General features: G+C 50.9%; 1 protein-coding gene across 6 annotated transcripts in view; it reads left to right on the forward strand.

Moving 5' to 3' along the window:
• The window catches only part of TPCN1 (two pore segment channel 1), a 61,116-nt gene that overhangs the window by 25,726 nt on the left and 19,813 nt on the right, over positions 1-15,577 (forward strand). For all 6 annotated transcript variants that reach the window (XM_058531473.1, XM_058531474.1, XM_058531468.1 and 3 more), the window contains 7 exons: positions 5,167-5,294; positions 10,193-10,369; positions 10,778-10,891; positions 11,725-11,855; positions 12,787-12,875; positions 14,862-14,896; positions 15,431-15,489. In XM_058531473.1, the coding sequence (XP_058387456.1) occupies positions 5,167-5,294; positions 10,193-10,369; positions 10,778-10,891; positions 11,725-11,855; positions 12,787-12,875; positions 14,862-14,896; positions 15,431-15,489 (733 nt within the window). The remainder of the gene's footprint in view (positions 1-5,166; positions 5,295-10,192; positions 10,370-10,777; positions 10,892-11,724; positions 11,856-12,786; positions 12,876-14,861; positions 14,897-15,430; positions 15,490-15,577) is intronic.

Raw genomic sequence — 15,577 nt, forward strand, 5'->3', positions numbered from 1 at the left:
CTTCATCCTGCAGCAAGATGCCCGCGGTCAGGCGGCCGGGAAAGGCCTGGGCAGCGAGAGCCAGGCCGAAGGCTGTTGCCGTCCTTTAGGTCAAAGGCAGGAGAGTCCAGTGACAGTGGGGAGAGGAGATGGTCTGAGAGAGGAGACCTCCCAGACCTGGTGACGTGCAGGCCGTGAGGGCTGGGGAAAAGGTCGTGTCACAGATTTCTGGCTCGAGGACTGTCCTCCCAAGGCCGCCAGAAGCCTGGTCCTTCTCCCTGTCCCAGTGATCCTTATGGATTTCAGAGACTGGATGGAACTGTTGTTTGTGGCTCTGAGGGGCTTGTGTATTAGGGGAGAAGACTGTCTCTCACCCAAACCAGGACACGTCAAGACACCCAGGGTCACCTGCTGCCAGGCAAAACCCGTTGGTGTGAGTATGAGAGGTGTGAGTGGCAAGCAGCGGCCTGCACTGTGGGACGCTGTGGCCCCCCAGTCACAGTGCTGTGCGGTGTAAGTGATGAGGGGCAAAGGGGCAGAGTTGAGGACGGCAAGGTGCCTCCTCCCCACCAGGAGTGGGCCGAGAGAGCTCCTGGGCCAAGGGGAGAGTCCAGACCCATTGCTGAGACCCCCCACGTGAGAGGAAGGGCTGGGATGGCTGGCGCAGGGGGTCTCTGAGGCAGGGGCTCACACAGACGCTTGTGTTTGTGTGGGCTGGGGAAGTGGCGCTAATGTCCGCTGCCATCTGTGCCAGCTCATCACTGCCCGCTTGCGCCATCACTGTTATTTATTTTAGCTAGGACTGCTGCGTCTTGAGCGCTGGCCCCTGCCCTGGCATGTGAAGGTCGAGGAGGACAGGGCGCAGGCACACGAGGTCACGGCACCGTCCAGCTGCCTGCCCGCGCCTTCTCCTACTTGGGAGCCACATTTTGGCTCATGCTCCCTGGTCCACATGAGCAGATCGAGGTTTGACCTTCTCCTGTCTCCGCCTGGGGCCTAGTTCTTTCAGAAACAGGCACTGGGAGCAGAGGTGGGAAATGCTGACATCGGGTAGAGAAGAGGCAGAATCATCAAGTGCAAGCTTCGGCCAGGTGTCCACCTCCTACTTGTAACTCCTTTTCAGTGGTGGAGCTGCTGCTATATTTTTGGTCTTTTTAGCCCTGCCCTGTCACCCTTTTCCTGTTTCCAGTTCTCAAGAGGCATGTAGCCTACTGGTTAGAAGCTAACCAGCCTTGTCGGGTAGCCCAGCCCTGCTCCTTGCTAACTGCGTGACCTCAGGAAGGTACTCTGCCTTTCTGCACCTTAGTTTCCTCAAGTCTGGAGGGGGAATCATGATATTACCTTGTTCGTAGGATTGTTGTGAGAATGAAATAGGTTGAGTGGTATAAAGTACACAGATATGTATCAGTCATCTATTGCTCTATAACAAACCACCCCAAAATGCAGTGCCTTCAGATAGCAACACTGTTGCTTTTGCTCATGGGTCTGCAGTTTGGAGAGGGCTTGGTGGAAGGGCGGCTTCTCTGCTCCACACAGTGTCAGTCTGGACACCTGACTAGGAGGGAGGACCTGTTTCTGAGACGGCTCGTTCAGCTGACTGACAAGTGGGTGCTGGCTGTCGGCTGGGAGCTCAGCTGGGCTGTGGACTGGGGGCCTCGATCCTTCTCCGTGGGCCCCCACACCAGCTGCATGGGTGTCCCCACAGCAGGGCGGCTGGGTCCCAAGAGAAGAAGGTGGAAGCATTTTTATGACCTAACCTTGGAAGTCATGAGCGTTCTGTCCGTCACCCTCTGTTGGTCAAAGCAGTCACAAAGGCTCACACAGGCTCCACCTCTTTGTAGGGGAGTGGCAAGGTTCCAGAAAGAGCATGCAGGATGAAAGATAACGCTGTGGCTCTCTTTGGAAAATAAAATCTGCCACAGAATAGGTTTTGGCACGCAGTAAGCCTCCATAAATGTTTCTACCACTGGCTTAAAACCATCATCTTTTGCCGTTTATCTCGGACTCCTATTGCTTAGAGGATGGTAGTATAGCACAGTGGTTAAATGGGTCTGCTCTGGGGCCAGGCTGCCTGGGGTCAAATCCTGGCTTAGCCCCTTACAGCTGTGTGGGACAAGTTGCTTAACCTCCTTGTGCAGTAGAATTTATGATAGTACATACCTTGTGGGATTGTGAGGATTACACGAGTTAATCAGCATGGGGCACATAGCACAGAGCCTGCAAGTAGTGTTAACTCATGACTTTTCTTATATGCTTCATTGGTGAGTCCCTTCCAGAAAGATTCACCTAGTTACTCATCCTGGGAATGGAGATGAAGCTTGATCCAGAATAGGTTTGTGGACTGGAAGTCTTCTGCCTTTTCAGAAGCACAAAGGTTGGGAAGGGAGAAAGGGAAGTACGCTGTTGTAAGATGCTTATACTGTATATGAGGTGTCATAATATCACTTGAAGGTCAATTGTGATACATTTAAAATGTATACTGTAAACCCTAAAGCAACCTCTAAATAGCAAAAGAAAGCATTGTAGCTGCTAAGCCAACAAAGGAAATAAAATGGAATCATAAAAAAAAATCCAGTAATCCAAAAGAAGGCAGAAAAAGAGAATGAAGAACAGATGGAACAAATATAAAATAAAAAGCAAGATGATGTATTTAAACCTAACCATATCAATAATTACACTAAATGTAAGTAATCTAAATACTCCAATTAAAAGGCAGAGATTTTCAGATTGCAGGAAAAAAGCAAGACTGAACCATATGCTGCCTATAAGAAACACAGTTTAAATATAAAGAGACGAAGAGACTGAAAGTAAAAGAATGGACACAACTACACTAATCAAAAGAAATAATCAAAGTAACTAGATTTATCATGGTGATCATTTTGTACTGTATATAAATATCAAATCAATACCATGTATACCTGAAACTAATATGATATTGTATGTCAATTATACTTCAATAAAAAAAGAAATAATAAAAAAAAGCTAGAGTAGATATATTAATAATAAAGACTTATATATACTTTGTATATATATACGTATATTTATACATACTCTCCAAATTCAAAAATAAGAAAATAACCCAATAAAGAACCAGGTAAAAGATGTGAAGACACTTCACTTAAGGTGAACAAATGGCAAATAAACATATGGAAAGATGCTCAACATTATTAGTCACTAGGAAAATGCAAATTAAAAGCATTGAGATCGAAACTATACAATACCGTTTATAGAAGCTTCATTTGAAATAACCAAAAACTGGAAACAGTCAAATGTCCATCAACAGCTGAAGGGTAAACTGTGGTACATGCATATGATGGCATACTACTCGTCAATAAGACAGAAGGAGCTACTGATACACCACATGACATAGATCAGTTTCAAAATAATTGTGCTGTGAAGGAAGCCAAACCAAAAAAGAATACATACGTGATTCCATTTGTATTCAATTCTGAGAGATGCAGATTCATCTAATAGTGACAGAAAGCAGATCAGAGGTTCCCTGGGGAGGGATGGGCAGGGGTGCCATGAGGGGGTGACGGATATGTTACGTTGATTGTAGAGATGGTTTCACAAGTGTGTACGTGTGGCAAAACATATCAAATTGTGCACTTGAAATATGTGCAGTTTATTGTGTGTCAAATATACCTCAATAAAACTGTTTTAAAAATGGGTGGAGAAGAGCTTTGCAGGTGGGCGGATCCCACTGCGCTTGCTGGGCAGTTCAAGGTCAGAGGACAGCTGTATGAGCCCTGCCCGTTTCCTCCCCTCTCCTGTTTGTCACCTGTACACATTTGCTTCCTGCCACCTGTGCGTCTCATTATCCAGACCTTTGACTCTGTATCCTCCTGCGGATGGGTCATTTAGAATGTGCATTCTGGGGAACCACATTCTCACCCTGGGTGATGAGCATAAATCTTCCCAATAAATGAGGAAGCTGAGAGTCATTCCTTGGTGCCATTGCTTACGATGCATCAGTAGAGACACTTGAGTTTTGTGACAAGCCCAACTCAAACAGGCTAAAGTACAAAAGGGCCTTTATGGGCTCAGATCTTGGAAACGCTGAGAGGTAGGTATCAGGCACATCTGGATCCCAGGGTTGCAACTCGAGTTACTCTGTTCTTGTTTTTTTCTCCATCGACTTCCTTCCCAGGCAGGCCTTCCTCACGTGGTGGTGGCCGAGGCAGCCACCAGCAGCCACAGAGAAAGAGCCCCTCCTTCCTAACTGGTCCAGGAAAAGTTCCAAGTTCAGCCCCATTGGCTGGGTGTGGGTCAGCACCCCACCCTGAGCCAGTCCCTGTCCAGGGCAGATGAGGGGCTGTCACTGCGCCCGGGTCTCCTGCCCGGGAGCCAGGGGTGGAGTCGGCCAGAGCCAATACAGACAGAGAGTAGGGAGAGGATGTTCTGTAAGGGCCGATGCGCCGTGAAGAAAAGGGCTTGGATGTCAGCAGGCAGGAGCCACAGACGACCCTGCACCAAGGAACAAATCCAGTTATTTTTGTTTTTTGACTAAGTGGGATATTCACATGCTTCCAAAAGTGAAAAGTAAACAAAAGACCACTCCCTCTGAGTGACGTGTCTACCCTGTTCCCCACACCCCTGGAAGGAAACCAACTTCACAGAGTTCTCATTTATCCTTCCGTTTCTTTCTGTAAAGATAAGTAGATATCTGTGTGTTTTCTTGTTTCCTCCCTTTTTTACACAGAAGATAGCATACTATATGTGCTCTTTGCCCTTGCTTTTTTCACTTAATAAGAGAAAGAAAAACATTTTTTTTTTTTTTTTGTGAGGAAGATCAGCCCTGAGCTAACATCCATGCCAATCCTCCTCCTTTTTGGCTGAGGAAGACTGGCCCTGGGCTAACATCTGTGCCCATCTTCCTCCACTTTACATGGGAGGCCGCCACGGCATGGCCTGACAAGCAGTGCGTCAGTGCGCCCCCGGGATCCGAACCCTGGCCGCCAGCAGTGGAGCGTGCACACTTAACCACTACGCCACAGGGCTGGCCCCAAGAAAAACATTTTTAACTGGCCATTCTAATTCTTGCTGTTGTTAGTACACGGATTGAGCCTTGACCTGTATATAATAGGATATACGCCTGAGCATATGCCAGCCTTTTCTTCTGGTGTGTGGTGTCTTGATTCTCTTAAACCTGGGTTGTAAGTGAATCTCTCTCCTCTTCCAATGCAGATGGAGGCAGCTGTGCCACCCACGACTCCCATGCCCCCAGTCTGAGCTTAGGGGGCGAGAGTTCCCCCTCGAGCCCCACCAGACACAACTGGGAGATGAATTATCAAGAGGCAGCAATCTACCTCCAGGTGAGTGTCTCCCGGTCAGGACCTGGCTGTTCTTGGCGCCTGTTGGTGGAGTGGGGTAGCCGGGGGCTCTGTTGGATCCCAGAAATTCTCATCTGTAGGATGGGAAGAGCCAGCCTGATCTTGCCCATACAGGAAGGGCGATGTGCATGGGCTCGTCTTGTGACCCCCAGTTTGTGTCTCTACCTGCCCCCAAGGTTCCCTGAGTCTGTCCACCTGGCCTTCCCTGCCCTGCTCCCTGTTCTCAGAGGCACAGGAGAGGCCAGGTCTCGGGAGGGGATTCTTCTTTATAATACATTTAACACTGTAGCCGGGGTGCCGACCTAGTGTGGAGGACTTAGAGATCTTTATTCCTTTCCTGTTTACCTGGCTGCTCCTTTCGTGTTTGCTATTTCGTGCTTGTTTTTTTGTTTTTTTCTTTTTTTATAAAAATAATACTTTGTTATAAAAGTAATACATGCTTACTACAATAAGTTAGGGACAAAGGGGATGTAAAAAAATATACACGTAAGGCAGGCACTGTCAACGTTATTTATTTAAAGAATAATATGTAGGTTTTATGTGTTTTCTAAGATAATTTTAAAGTCATGTGGTATCTACAGTTGTATAGTCTGTTTTTTTCCCCATAATGTGTAGCATAAGCTTTTTTCTCGTGTTATTATAACTCTTGTAAACAAATTTTAATGACTTTATATCAGGCAAATGTATCCTAATTTACTTAAGTTGGGTGTTTTCCCTTTTGATGTTTCCGTTATTAATGCATCATGCGTTTCTCTGTTATAAATTATAATCTGAGGACAATCTATGCATAGAGCTATTACTCTTTCTTTCTCTTTTTAATATCTAGGATTATTTTATTAGGAAAGACTCTAAGAAGTGGAATTACTGGGTGGAAGGAATCAACATTTTTTAGGTCTCTTGATGTGTAGTATCGAATACTCTCCAAGGGGATGTTGCCTCTTAACTGCCAGTATCGCTGTCTATGGTATTGTCACCTTAATTTTGCCCTTCTTGTCACTAAGATTTCAGTTTCTGGTGTGCACTGAGTAAGGGTTTGGGTGATGAAATGGAATTTTTCTTAAATTCATCTGAATGATAGTTTCCCCTAATCTTTTTTCTTTGAAGCAACTGTCCATCGTGGGTATTTGTTTTGTTACTTTTTAAAGATTTAATTAAATTCAGACATTTATTTGATAAATATCAAATATTTGTATGTTTCTCATGTTTTATGCAATATCACAGATAGTTGTACTCCTCAACAAATGCGTTTTGATTCAGGTTTAAGGCAAAGAAATGTTTTACGGACATTTTGGCGAGCTCAAGCAAGCCTATTGATGATCTGGCAGGGTCACCCGGGGTCACTCTCACCTTCTCCCAGGTGGTGGTGCTAGATATAAGCATGGATAGGTCAGAACACAGAATGGCCTGGGGAACTTCAGAAACCCGATAATTCCTTCTTTCCTTAAGCAGATGAGAATATTGGTAATAAAAGCATCTAACTTTAAATGGGCACTTGCTAATCTTTCTAGCAGCCCTCCGAGGCGGTTTGATTATCTCCCAGTTTACAGACGAGCAGCTGAGACTCAGAGGGGCTGAATGAGGCCAAAGCCACCCACCTAGTATAAGTGGCTGAGTGTAGATTTAAACCGTGTCCATCTAGCCTCCAAGTGATGTTCTTTCTTCTGTATGTCATCGCCTCATTTCTATACCTGACCACATGTATCTACTTGAAAATGGGCCGTGTAAAAAGAGGTTACAGAACAGCAGGGGGGGTATGACCATTTCTATATAACGTTTGTGTGTATATATTTGTGTGTATGTATATATAAATATATGTATATAAACATACATACACACACACACAAACATAGGTATATAGCAACATATACCTGTGTATGTGTGTGTGTGCACAGACACCCGTTCACGTCTGGAAAGCTGTTTCTCTAAATATTAAAGGTGATTATCTTTGGCTGATGGGATATTTACTACCTTATAATCCTATATATTATTTGAATTATTTTACCGAAAATATGCCATTTTTGAAAAGTAAAAGCAGAAGTCAGGTCCCTGTGAACAGTAGTTCGTGGCTGTTGCTGGAGGATGGGCTTGGCTGGTGTGGGATAGCCTTCCTCGTCCTGCTCTGCAGCTGAGCCGCCGCTCGGCGCCTGCAGCAGGCTGTTGGTGGGGCTTGGGTGATTGGCCCCTCACTGTTTTGAAGATGCCTGGTGCCTGCGGTTTCCTCTCTTCCCACATTTTCCCTGTTAAGTCGCTAACCCTCGGGAGCCATGTTCTCAGCGGTCCCAGCGCTTCTGAGACACGACTCGTCTTTCTGCGTGGACTTCTGCCCCAGGGAGCAGAGATCGAAGGCCTGGAAGTCACGCACAACTGGCCTGCCTTCTTATTTTTCCTAATCCAGTTCGCGATCAGCAGCCAGGAAGCAAGGCCAGTGTTCTTCTTGGGGTTTGGGTCAGAATCCAGTGTTGTGGGTAGTATTTCACTCCATCCTTGTTGGTGGAGACCTCATCCTCCATCTCCTCTGTGGCCATTCCAAGTCCCAGAGTGAAAATCTGAGCCCCCATGTTAGCGGTTTCCTCTAGCCAGACCCTCATTCCTGGCTATTTGTTGGGAGAAATTACTGAAGAATTGCATTTTTTGGTAATCCAGATCAGAAGCTTCCCAGGCCTCTGTGTGTGTCCCCCGGCCATGCAGTGGTGGTAAAAGCCACAGCCCTGCCCAGATCACAGGACTGTGAGTGGGGCCTGCCCAGCCTGCCCTCGGTATGACTGCCGGATGTTTGTTCCCTTTGTCGGGCCCTTCCCTGTCGAGTCTGTGGTTTGTCTTTATTTTTTGGTAATGAGGGTAGTGACATATCCAGCTTCAGGGAAGTGACTCGTTCAGTTACCCTGCAAACCACAGCCAAGGTCAGAGCTCCCCGCCTCCTGGCCACTGGACAGTCCCCAGGCCAGGCTGGGGCCTGGAGAAGTGATCTCTTGCAAAAGATCCTACCAAACATCTATTAAACACCTACTGTATGTGCCAGGCCCCATGCCAGGCGAGGACGCACCAATACCCCTTGCCTTCCCAACTCTCTGAGACAGGCTTGGCCAGCTGAAGCCACCTTGGGCTGGCACGGGAGCCCACCAGGCCACAGCTGTTTTCATGGCACCCTACGCCACCTCTGGGCCCAGAGACGTTCTTCCTGGCGGCCTGGCTCTGCAACTTCTGCAGGAATCGCCATGGCGGGTGTTAGTTTCACCCTCCCTGGAATAAGGGTCGTGAGGATGGTGAGGTGCCCTGGTCCCAGAAGAGTGGAACAGCTGGAGTAGTTGAAGGTCTGACTGCGTTCCAAGATGGCTGGAATGCCCTCAGAGGGGCTCTGGCTGAGCTCTGGCTGAGGGGACCTGGGTCCATTCTGTCTCTGCCACTTTCCTCCTCTAGGAATTAGAGCCAATGGGAGGAGTGTCTGTTCTGAGTGTTAGCGCTGGAAGTGAACGGGCAGGCTCTCGACTCGGTGCTACCGACATGGGGGTGGGAAAATTCTGTGTGGTGGGGGGCGGTCTATCCTGTGCATTTTAGGATGCCGAGCAGCATCCTTGGAATTTACCCACTCCATGCGAGCAGCACCACCAGGTGTGACCATCACACGTCTCTAGGCTGGGGTGGGGTGGGGGAGGGCAGGGGGCATACTGCCCCCTGTTGAGAAGCCCGGAGGTAGAGTGACGCCTGCAAAGCATTAGCCAAGTAAGCACTCACGGTGTGTTGGCTGCTGGGCAGGCTACCGATGTGATAAAGCTGATGCAGTGGGTCGTCCCTTACTCATCCCTGTGCCCGCAACTCCAGGGAGGCAGTGAGGGCCCCCCAGAGGAAGGCCAGTCCTGACAGGGAGGGTCAGCAACGGCCTTAGGGTGTCATCTGCTTGTCCTCCCAAGTGGAGCCTTCCCGGGGCTCTGTCGTTCGTTTTCTGCCTCATCAGCAGGAGGCCAGTGAGTAGGAGAGCGAGGACGCTGGAGTCAGACCCCCGGCTCTGTGAGCTCAGCTCCCCACGCTCCCTGGGCCCCCGCTTCTCCTCTCCGTCAGGTGGGGTGACAGAGTGCCTGCCTGACGGGGAGCGGTCGGGAGTCGGAGGGTCCAGGGCTCAGGGAGGGGCTGAGCACGGTGCCTGGGCTGGTGGGCATTGGTCGGGGTTGGCCGCTATCTCATTCCTGTCGGGGTGCAGGAATCGAGCGCAAGGCCCGTCCTTTGGCAGGGGTTAGGGAATTAGGCGGAAATAGCAGAGTAAATTAAGGAGTGGGGTATGGGGCAGCCTGAGTCAAGCCAGAGCATAGTAGAGGTACCCTCTGGCTTCTTTTTTGTCTCAGCGTTGCTGTAACTCATCATACTAAGAGCTAATGTCTGCGGGGAGCTTACGTGTGCCAGATGCCATGCTCAGTGTCTTCTAGGAGCCCTGGGAGGAAGTACTCGTGTTATCCCACTGACGGCTGACGACGGTGAAGGAGCTCTCAGTGTTACCCCGGGAGGAGGGAGGAAGCCAGGACTCAGCCATGTTCGTTTGCCCCAGACCCCCAGCTCTTTACGTTCCGCAGACACTTGTGAGAGTGGGCATTTAGCCTCTGGGGGATCAGACATGGCTGCTTCTTCGTTCTCTGGGACTTCTGATCCTTGGGTTCCTCCAGGTGGTCTCTAGGAAGCAGCGAGTCTTCTGAGCCCCATCAGCAGGATGGGAGAGACTTGACTCGGGTGCAGTTTTGTGAAGATAGTGCTTTTGATTTTCCGTCTTCTTCCGTCTCTGGCCCGAATGTCCTCTTATCTGCCGGGGGCCTTCCTTTCTCCCCTGCCCATGCCCCTCGTTGGTGCTGTGTCATCTCGAGGCTCGTGTGCCCACGCGGCCCTTGTTTTTCCAGGAAGGCGAGAATAACGACAAGTTCTTCACCCACCCCAAGGATGCCAAAGCGCTGGCGGCCTACCTCTTCGCACACAACCACCTCTTCTACCTGATGGAGCTGTCCACGGCCCTCCTCCTGCTGCTGCTCTCCCTGTGCGAGGCCCCCGCCGTCCCTGCGCTCCGGCTCGGCATCTACGTGAGTGTCTGCGCGGCTGGGAGCCACGGCTCTCGGGGGCAAGCACCAGAAACCGTCTCTCAGGCTAACTCAAGCCTGAACGGGAACATTCTGGAAGGGCAGACACAGTGAACAGATTTCAAACAGAGAGGCCCTGGGAGGTCATCGAGGCCTCAGGAGCAGCAGTGGCTCACCAGGCTTGCCTGGGGTCCCTGCTGAGTGAATGCACCTCCCCCAGTCTCTCTGTGACTCTGCTCTCTAGTAACTTCCAGGGAGGGGCTGGCTCCACCTTGGCTCCAGATGGGCAGAGCACCTGATTAGCAGTCCCACTGTCTCCAGCCTCAGAGGAAAAGGCAGTCAGGTGTGGTCACCAGCAGGCGAGGAGAGGGTCTGGTGATGCCACGTCTCCTCCACACCCCTTGGTTGCAGGTCCACGCGACCCTGGAGCTGTTTGCCCTGATGGTGGTCGTGTTTGAACTCTGCATGAAGTTGCGGTGGCTGGGCCTCCATACCTTCATCCGGCACAAACGGACCATGGTCAAGGTGATGGGTCCATCTCCTTCCAGCATTTTCCCCCACGTCACCTTCAAGCCTGTATCTTCAGTTCAATTCCACATCCCCAGTGGGCCTGGTCTGGCGCTCAGAAGTATAACCCTGGGTCCCTGTCCTCACCATGCTTCCAGCTTTGCAGACCGTGCCCCAGATGTCACAGTGATGCCAACAGTGGCTGATGTGATTCGGTATTCTGTGCGTGCCAAGCACTGGCACGGTAACCTTTGTGGGAGATGAATTACTAGTCCTAGTGTACGTCCAGCCAGTCAGAAGAGAATAAGATCTAAACCCTGCAGAGTTGGGATTCACACCCAGGTCTGCCTGACCTCCAAGCCCACGCTGATCAGTAACCAGTATCAAACACCTTCTCTGTGCAACAGAGAGAGGCGTAAGTTGGAATGGGTCAGAGTGGCGCTTGGCAGTGTGAAAGGTGCGTACGCTTGTCTGGGAGAACGTGCCCAAGGAGTCGGAGATCAGGATGCACTACGGACCTCAGGGGCCTTCGTGGTGTGAGCAGGGAGAGCCGAAAGCCAAGGGGGGTAGATGTGGCCGGGCAGAGTGGTCCTGCTCAGCGAATACCACCTGAGCAGCTGCTGGGAGCATTCCTCTTGGGTCCATTCTCCTGGGACCACACATCTGTGCCAGCAGCGGACGGCTCCTCCCCAGGGGCTACGTGATGTTGGGGGAGGTAGGAGAGAGAGCTGGAGAGAAGGGAGGGGCCTTTCGAGGCCAGGGACGCGGTACCTAGCCAGCCCTCAGGTCAGGGTGTCCGGGAGCAGGCTGGGGTGGAGATGCTGACGGTGCTCCGGGCCTGTCCTCTGCAGACCTCGGTGCTCCTGGTGCAGTTCATCGAGGCCATCGTGGTGTTGGTACGGCAGACCTCGCACGTGCGGGTGACCCGGGCGCTGCGCTGCATCTTCCTGGTGGACTGTCGGTACTGCGGCGGCGTCCGGCGGTAAGGCCCGGGGGGGAGCCGCTCACACAGTGGTGCTCACGGCCTGGTCCGGCCCTCTGGGCTGGTGGAGCAGGACCCAGTGAGTCCCGTAGCCATAAGACCAGTCCTGCATGTTGGTAGGCTGTGAGCACACTCACCTCCCTCTGCCATTTGACCCACAAAGAGGAACAGGGTACTCCTGCTGAAGCTCAGGGTTCCTGACTCTGGGTCCAGGGCTCTTTCCTGTCTTCCCTGCAGCCCGCTGGGGCTGGCTCCCCCCTCTGAGCCCATTACCTGCCCGAACACAGCAGCAGCGGCAGCCTAAAGCAGGCTGTCCTGACACCTCCACCGAGACGGGGGACTGAGCTCAAACCAGACCAGCAGTCTAGAGTTAGACTTAGTTTTGAAGATTTGCCGTCTGGCAAATCTCTTGGCTGGGGTACTGTTGATGAGAATGGGCTATGATTTATTCTTTGGGCCCATCCTCAAAGCTGGAAACAGGTGTCCCAGAACTAGGGGGCCCTGAAATGTCTTCTCGCATCCCACATCCTGCTCGTGGAAGCTGACCTTTGCACCCAGGGCTGTGCTCTTGGCCTTCTGCTGCTCCTCTGTCTCTTGCTGGGCACTGTGACAGGGGGAGGTGGCTGTGTGTGCCATACACCCCCTGTTCTTCCCCGTCAGCCACTGAGTGGAAGTCTTCTAGGAAAACAGTAAGCGTGATGTCACAGGCAGGGCGGATGGGATTTAGGGTTCTGTGGGTCAGGAGTACCAGGCCCCCATCTCGACAAGAGCGTACCCCACTGAGGGGCCCTAGACAGACGAGAGCGTGCCCCACTGTGGAGCCCCAGACGGACGAGGGCGTGCCCCACTGAGGGGCCCCAGACGGTGCTCTCCTGGGCCCTGCCCCGGCCCTGGCTGTGCCTCGCGCCACCCTGGCCCCGTCTCTCCCCAGCAACCTGCGGCAGATCTTCCAGTCGCTGCCGCCCTTCATGGACATCCTCCTGCTGCTGCTCTTCTTCATGATCATTTTCGCCATCCTTGGTGAGTTTCATGGTCGTTTTCGCCATCCTTGGTGAGTTCCCTGAGCCCTGGGCCCCGGCGGTTTCTGAAAGCAAATTCACAGCTGAAGAAAAATGTGCTTTGACAGTTTTAGAAATTCAAAAAGGTTTTATAAATGATACAAACACCCATGGACTCCAACTTAGGAAATGAAGTATTAGAAATAAAATTGGGGCCGGCCTGGTGGTGTAGTGGTTAAGTTCACGCGCTCCGCTTCGGTGGCCCAGGGTTTGGGGGTTTGGATCCTGGGCACGCACCTACACACCGCTCATCAAGCCATGTTGTGGCCCTGTCCCACATATAAAATACAGGAAGATGGGCACGGATGTTAGCTCAGGGCCAATCTTCCTCAGCAAAAAGAGGAGGATTGGCAGTGGATGTTAGCTCAGGGCTGATCTTCCTCACAAAATAAATAAATAAATAAAATGAAAGCCACCTCTGTATCCTTCTGTGATCTCAGTTCCCTCCCCGTCCTCGAGGTACTCCCGTCCTAAGCTTATCATTGCCATGCACATCTTTGTAGTTTTACTTTATATTTACGTTTCCTTAAGCACCAAATATATGGTATTGCTTTGCATATTAAAAGTTTTATTTATTTATTTATTTTTTAGTTTTTGTTTTTTAATTTTATTTATGTATTTTCCCCCCAAAGCCCCAGTAGATAGTTGTATGTCATAGTTGCACATCCTTCTAGTTGCTGTATGTGGGACGCGGCCCCAGCATGGCTGGAGAAGCAGTACGTTGGTGCGCGCCCGGGATCTGAACCCGGGCCGCCAGCAGCGGAGCGCGCACACTTAACCACTAAGCCACGGGGCCGGCCCTAAAAGTTTTATTTAAATGGTGACATAATGTATGTGTCCCCTCCTGCAAGTTGCTCTTTTGCTCAACATTATGTTTTTGCAGTTCATTCATGTTGATACGTGTAGATGTAGTTCATTCATTTTCACTGGAGTGTAGTGATCCATTATGTGAGTACACCCAGATTTATCTATCTGTTCTTCTGTTGGTGGGCATTTTTCACGATTACAGATCACACTGCGGTGAACACTCTTGTGTGTTTCCTGGCGTGTGTGCATGAGAGTTTCTCCACGGCACACGCCTAGGACGTTAGGCTCTGCACACTCCAGCTTCACTAGATGTAAAGGCAAGATCATGCCTTTCTAATCTTCAGGAGGCCTTGCCTCTTCACACAAGGCCAAGTATTTATGGGACACCCACGCCCAGACGTGGGGCTTAGACAGCAGAGATCCCGGGACATGGCTAGGAAGCCGGAGGTCCCTTCTCTAGTGCTGAGATGGCGAAGACAATGCAAGCAGGGCCCTGTCTGTAAGGTCAGCCCCCGGGCCCTTGTGACTGCTCTGTCCTGAGCCATTGGCTCCCACTTCCCCCTACCCGCCACCCCACTCTCGATAGAATTTCCTTTGTGCTCCAAGGGGGCTGACTTCTCCTGAGGTTAGAGTTTCTCCCTTTTCCCACTCAGAATTTCAAGGACTCAGGGAAATAGCCCATTCCGAGAGGGAGGAAATTCATGGTGTTCCCACCTCAGGATCCTTGGCTGCAGGGGAATAACAGGGTCCCTTTGGAATTGTTACGTGTTCTCAAAATCAGGATTGCAAACTGGCTGTCTGGATCCCAAATCCAGCCTATGGATGAGTTTTGTTTGGTCTGAAAATGTTGAGCCAGCATTTTAAAATTAGGCTTTTACACAAAAATACGATTTCCTGCCTTTTTTAATAATAGGCTTGATGTACTCAGGCCACATTCCCGAATGGCAGCAGTTGTCCAGTGCCCGTAGCACCTGCTCCCTTTGACAGAGCATGTGTTCTCCAGAGTGCCGCAGTCCTCACCACTCCCTGTTGGTCTCCCTTGGCCCACTGCGCTCATTTACATTTATTCTCCAATCATTTGACATCTGCGTTTGGGACCTCTGCTCTAACCCTCTTCAATCTGTTTTCCACCACCTTCTAGGTTTCTACTTGTTTTCCCCTAATCCTTCAGATCCCGTAAGTAATCAACATGTTTGTCTGTTTTTTTCTTTGTGTGAGGCCTTTCCCCTCAGACAGGGTGGCTGCACCGACCTCCTGGCCATGTTAGGAGGAGACGCCATGCCTGGTTTCTCATCATAGCTTATGGCGCCTGAAAGTCGCCGTCACCCAGACTTGAGCCGTTTCCTTCCTTGAGCACTGAGAGGGTCCCCTCTCCTGTCCTCGAGAGGGGTGTTTGCAGGGTCAGATCTGGAACACTGTAACTTTTTGGCAGAGGAGCAGGGGAGGAGAGCCAGGCTAACAGTACAGACATGTGATTCCCTGGGAGAGGAGGCCCAAAGTCAGTGCCTGCTTCTGCCAGCAGCGTGGAGCTCAGGAGGGCAGAGGCTCGTTCCTCTGCCATCCCTCAGGGATGCCTCGGGCGGAGGAAGAGTTGGGAGGCACGGGAGGCGGAAGGGCCGGGCGCTCCAGGTGGCCCCTCGCAGCCTGTTCCTGGCTGTGTGTGCCCTCGGACTGGCGCCAGTGGTTCTTCTGCCTTCCTTCCCTGCACAGTACTTCAGCACCCTGGAGAACAGCATCGTCAGTCTGTTTGTGCTTCTGACCACGGCCAAGTAAGTTTCAGCTCTGCTTTGGATTTGCCCTCTGCTAGTGCCCAGGGTCCTCTCCTCTTTTCAGCCAAGAATGTTCCACATCTCAGTC

Source organism: Diceros bicornis, chromosome 35, assembly GCF_020826845.1.
Source record: "Diceros bicornis minor isolate mBicDic1 chromosome 35, mDicBic1.mat.cur, whole genome shotgun sequence".
NCBI classification, from domain to species: Eukaryota; Metazoa; Chordata; class Mammalia; order Perissodactyla; family Rhinocerotidae; genus Diceros; species Diceros bicornis.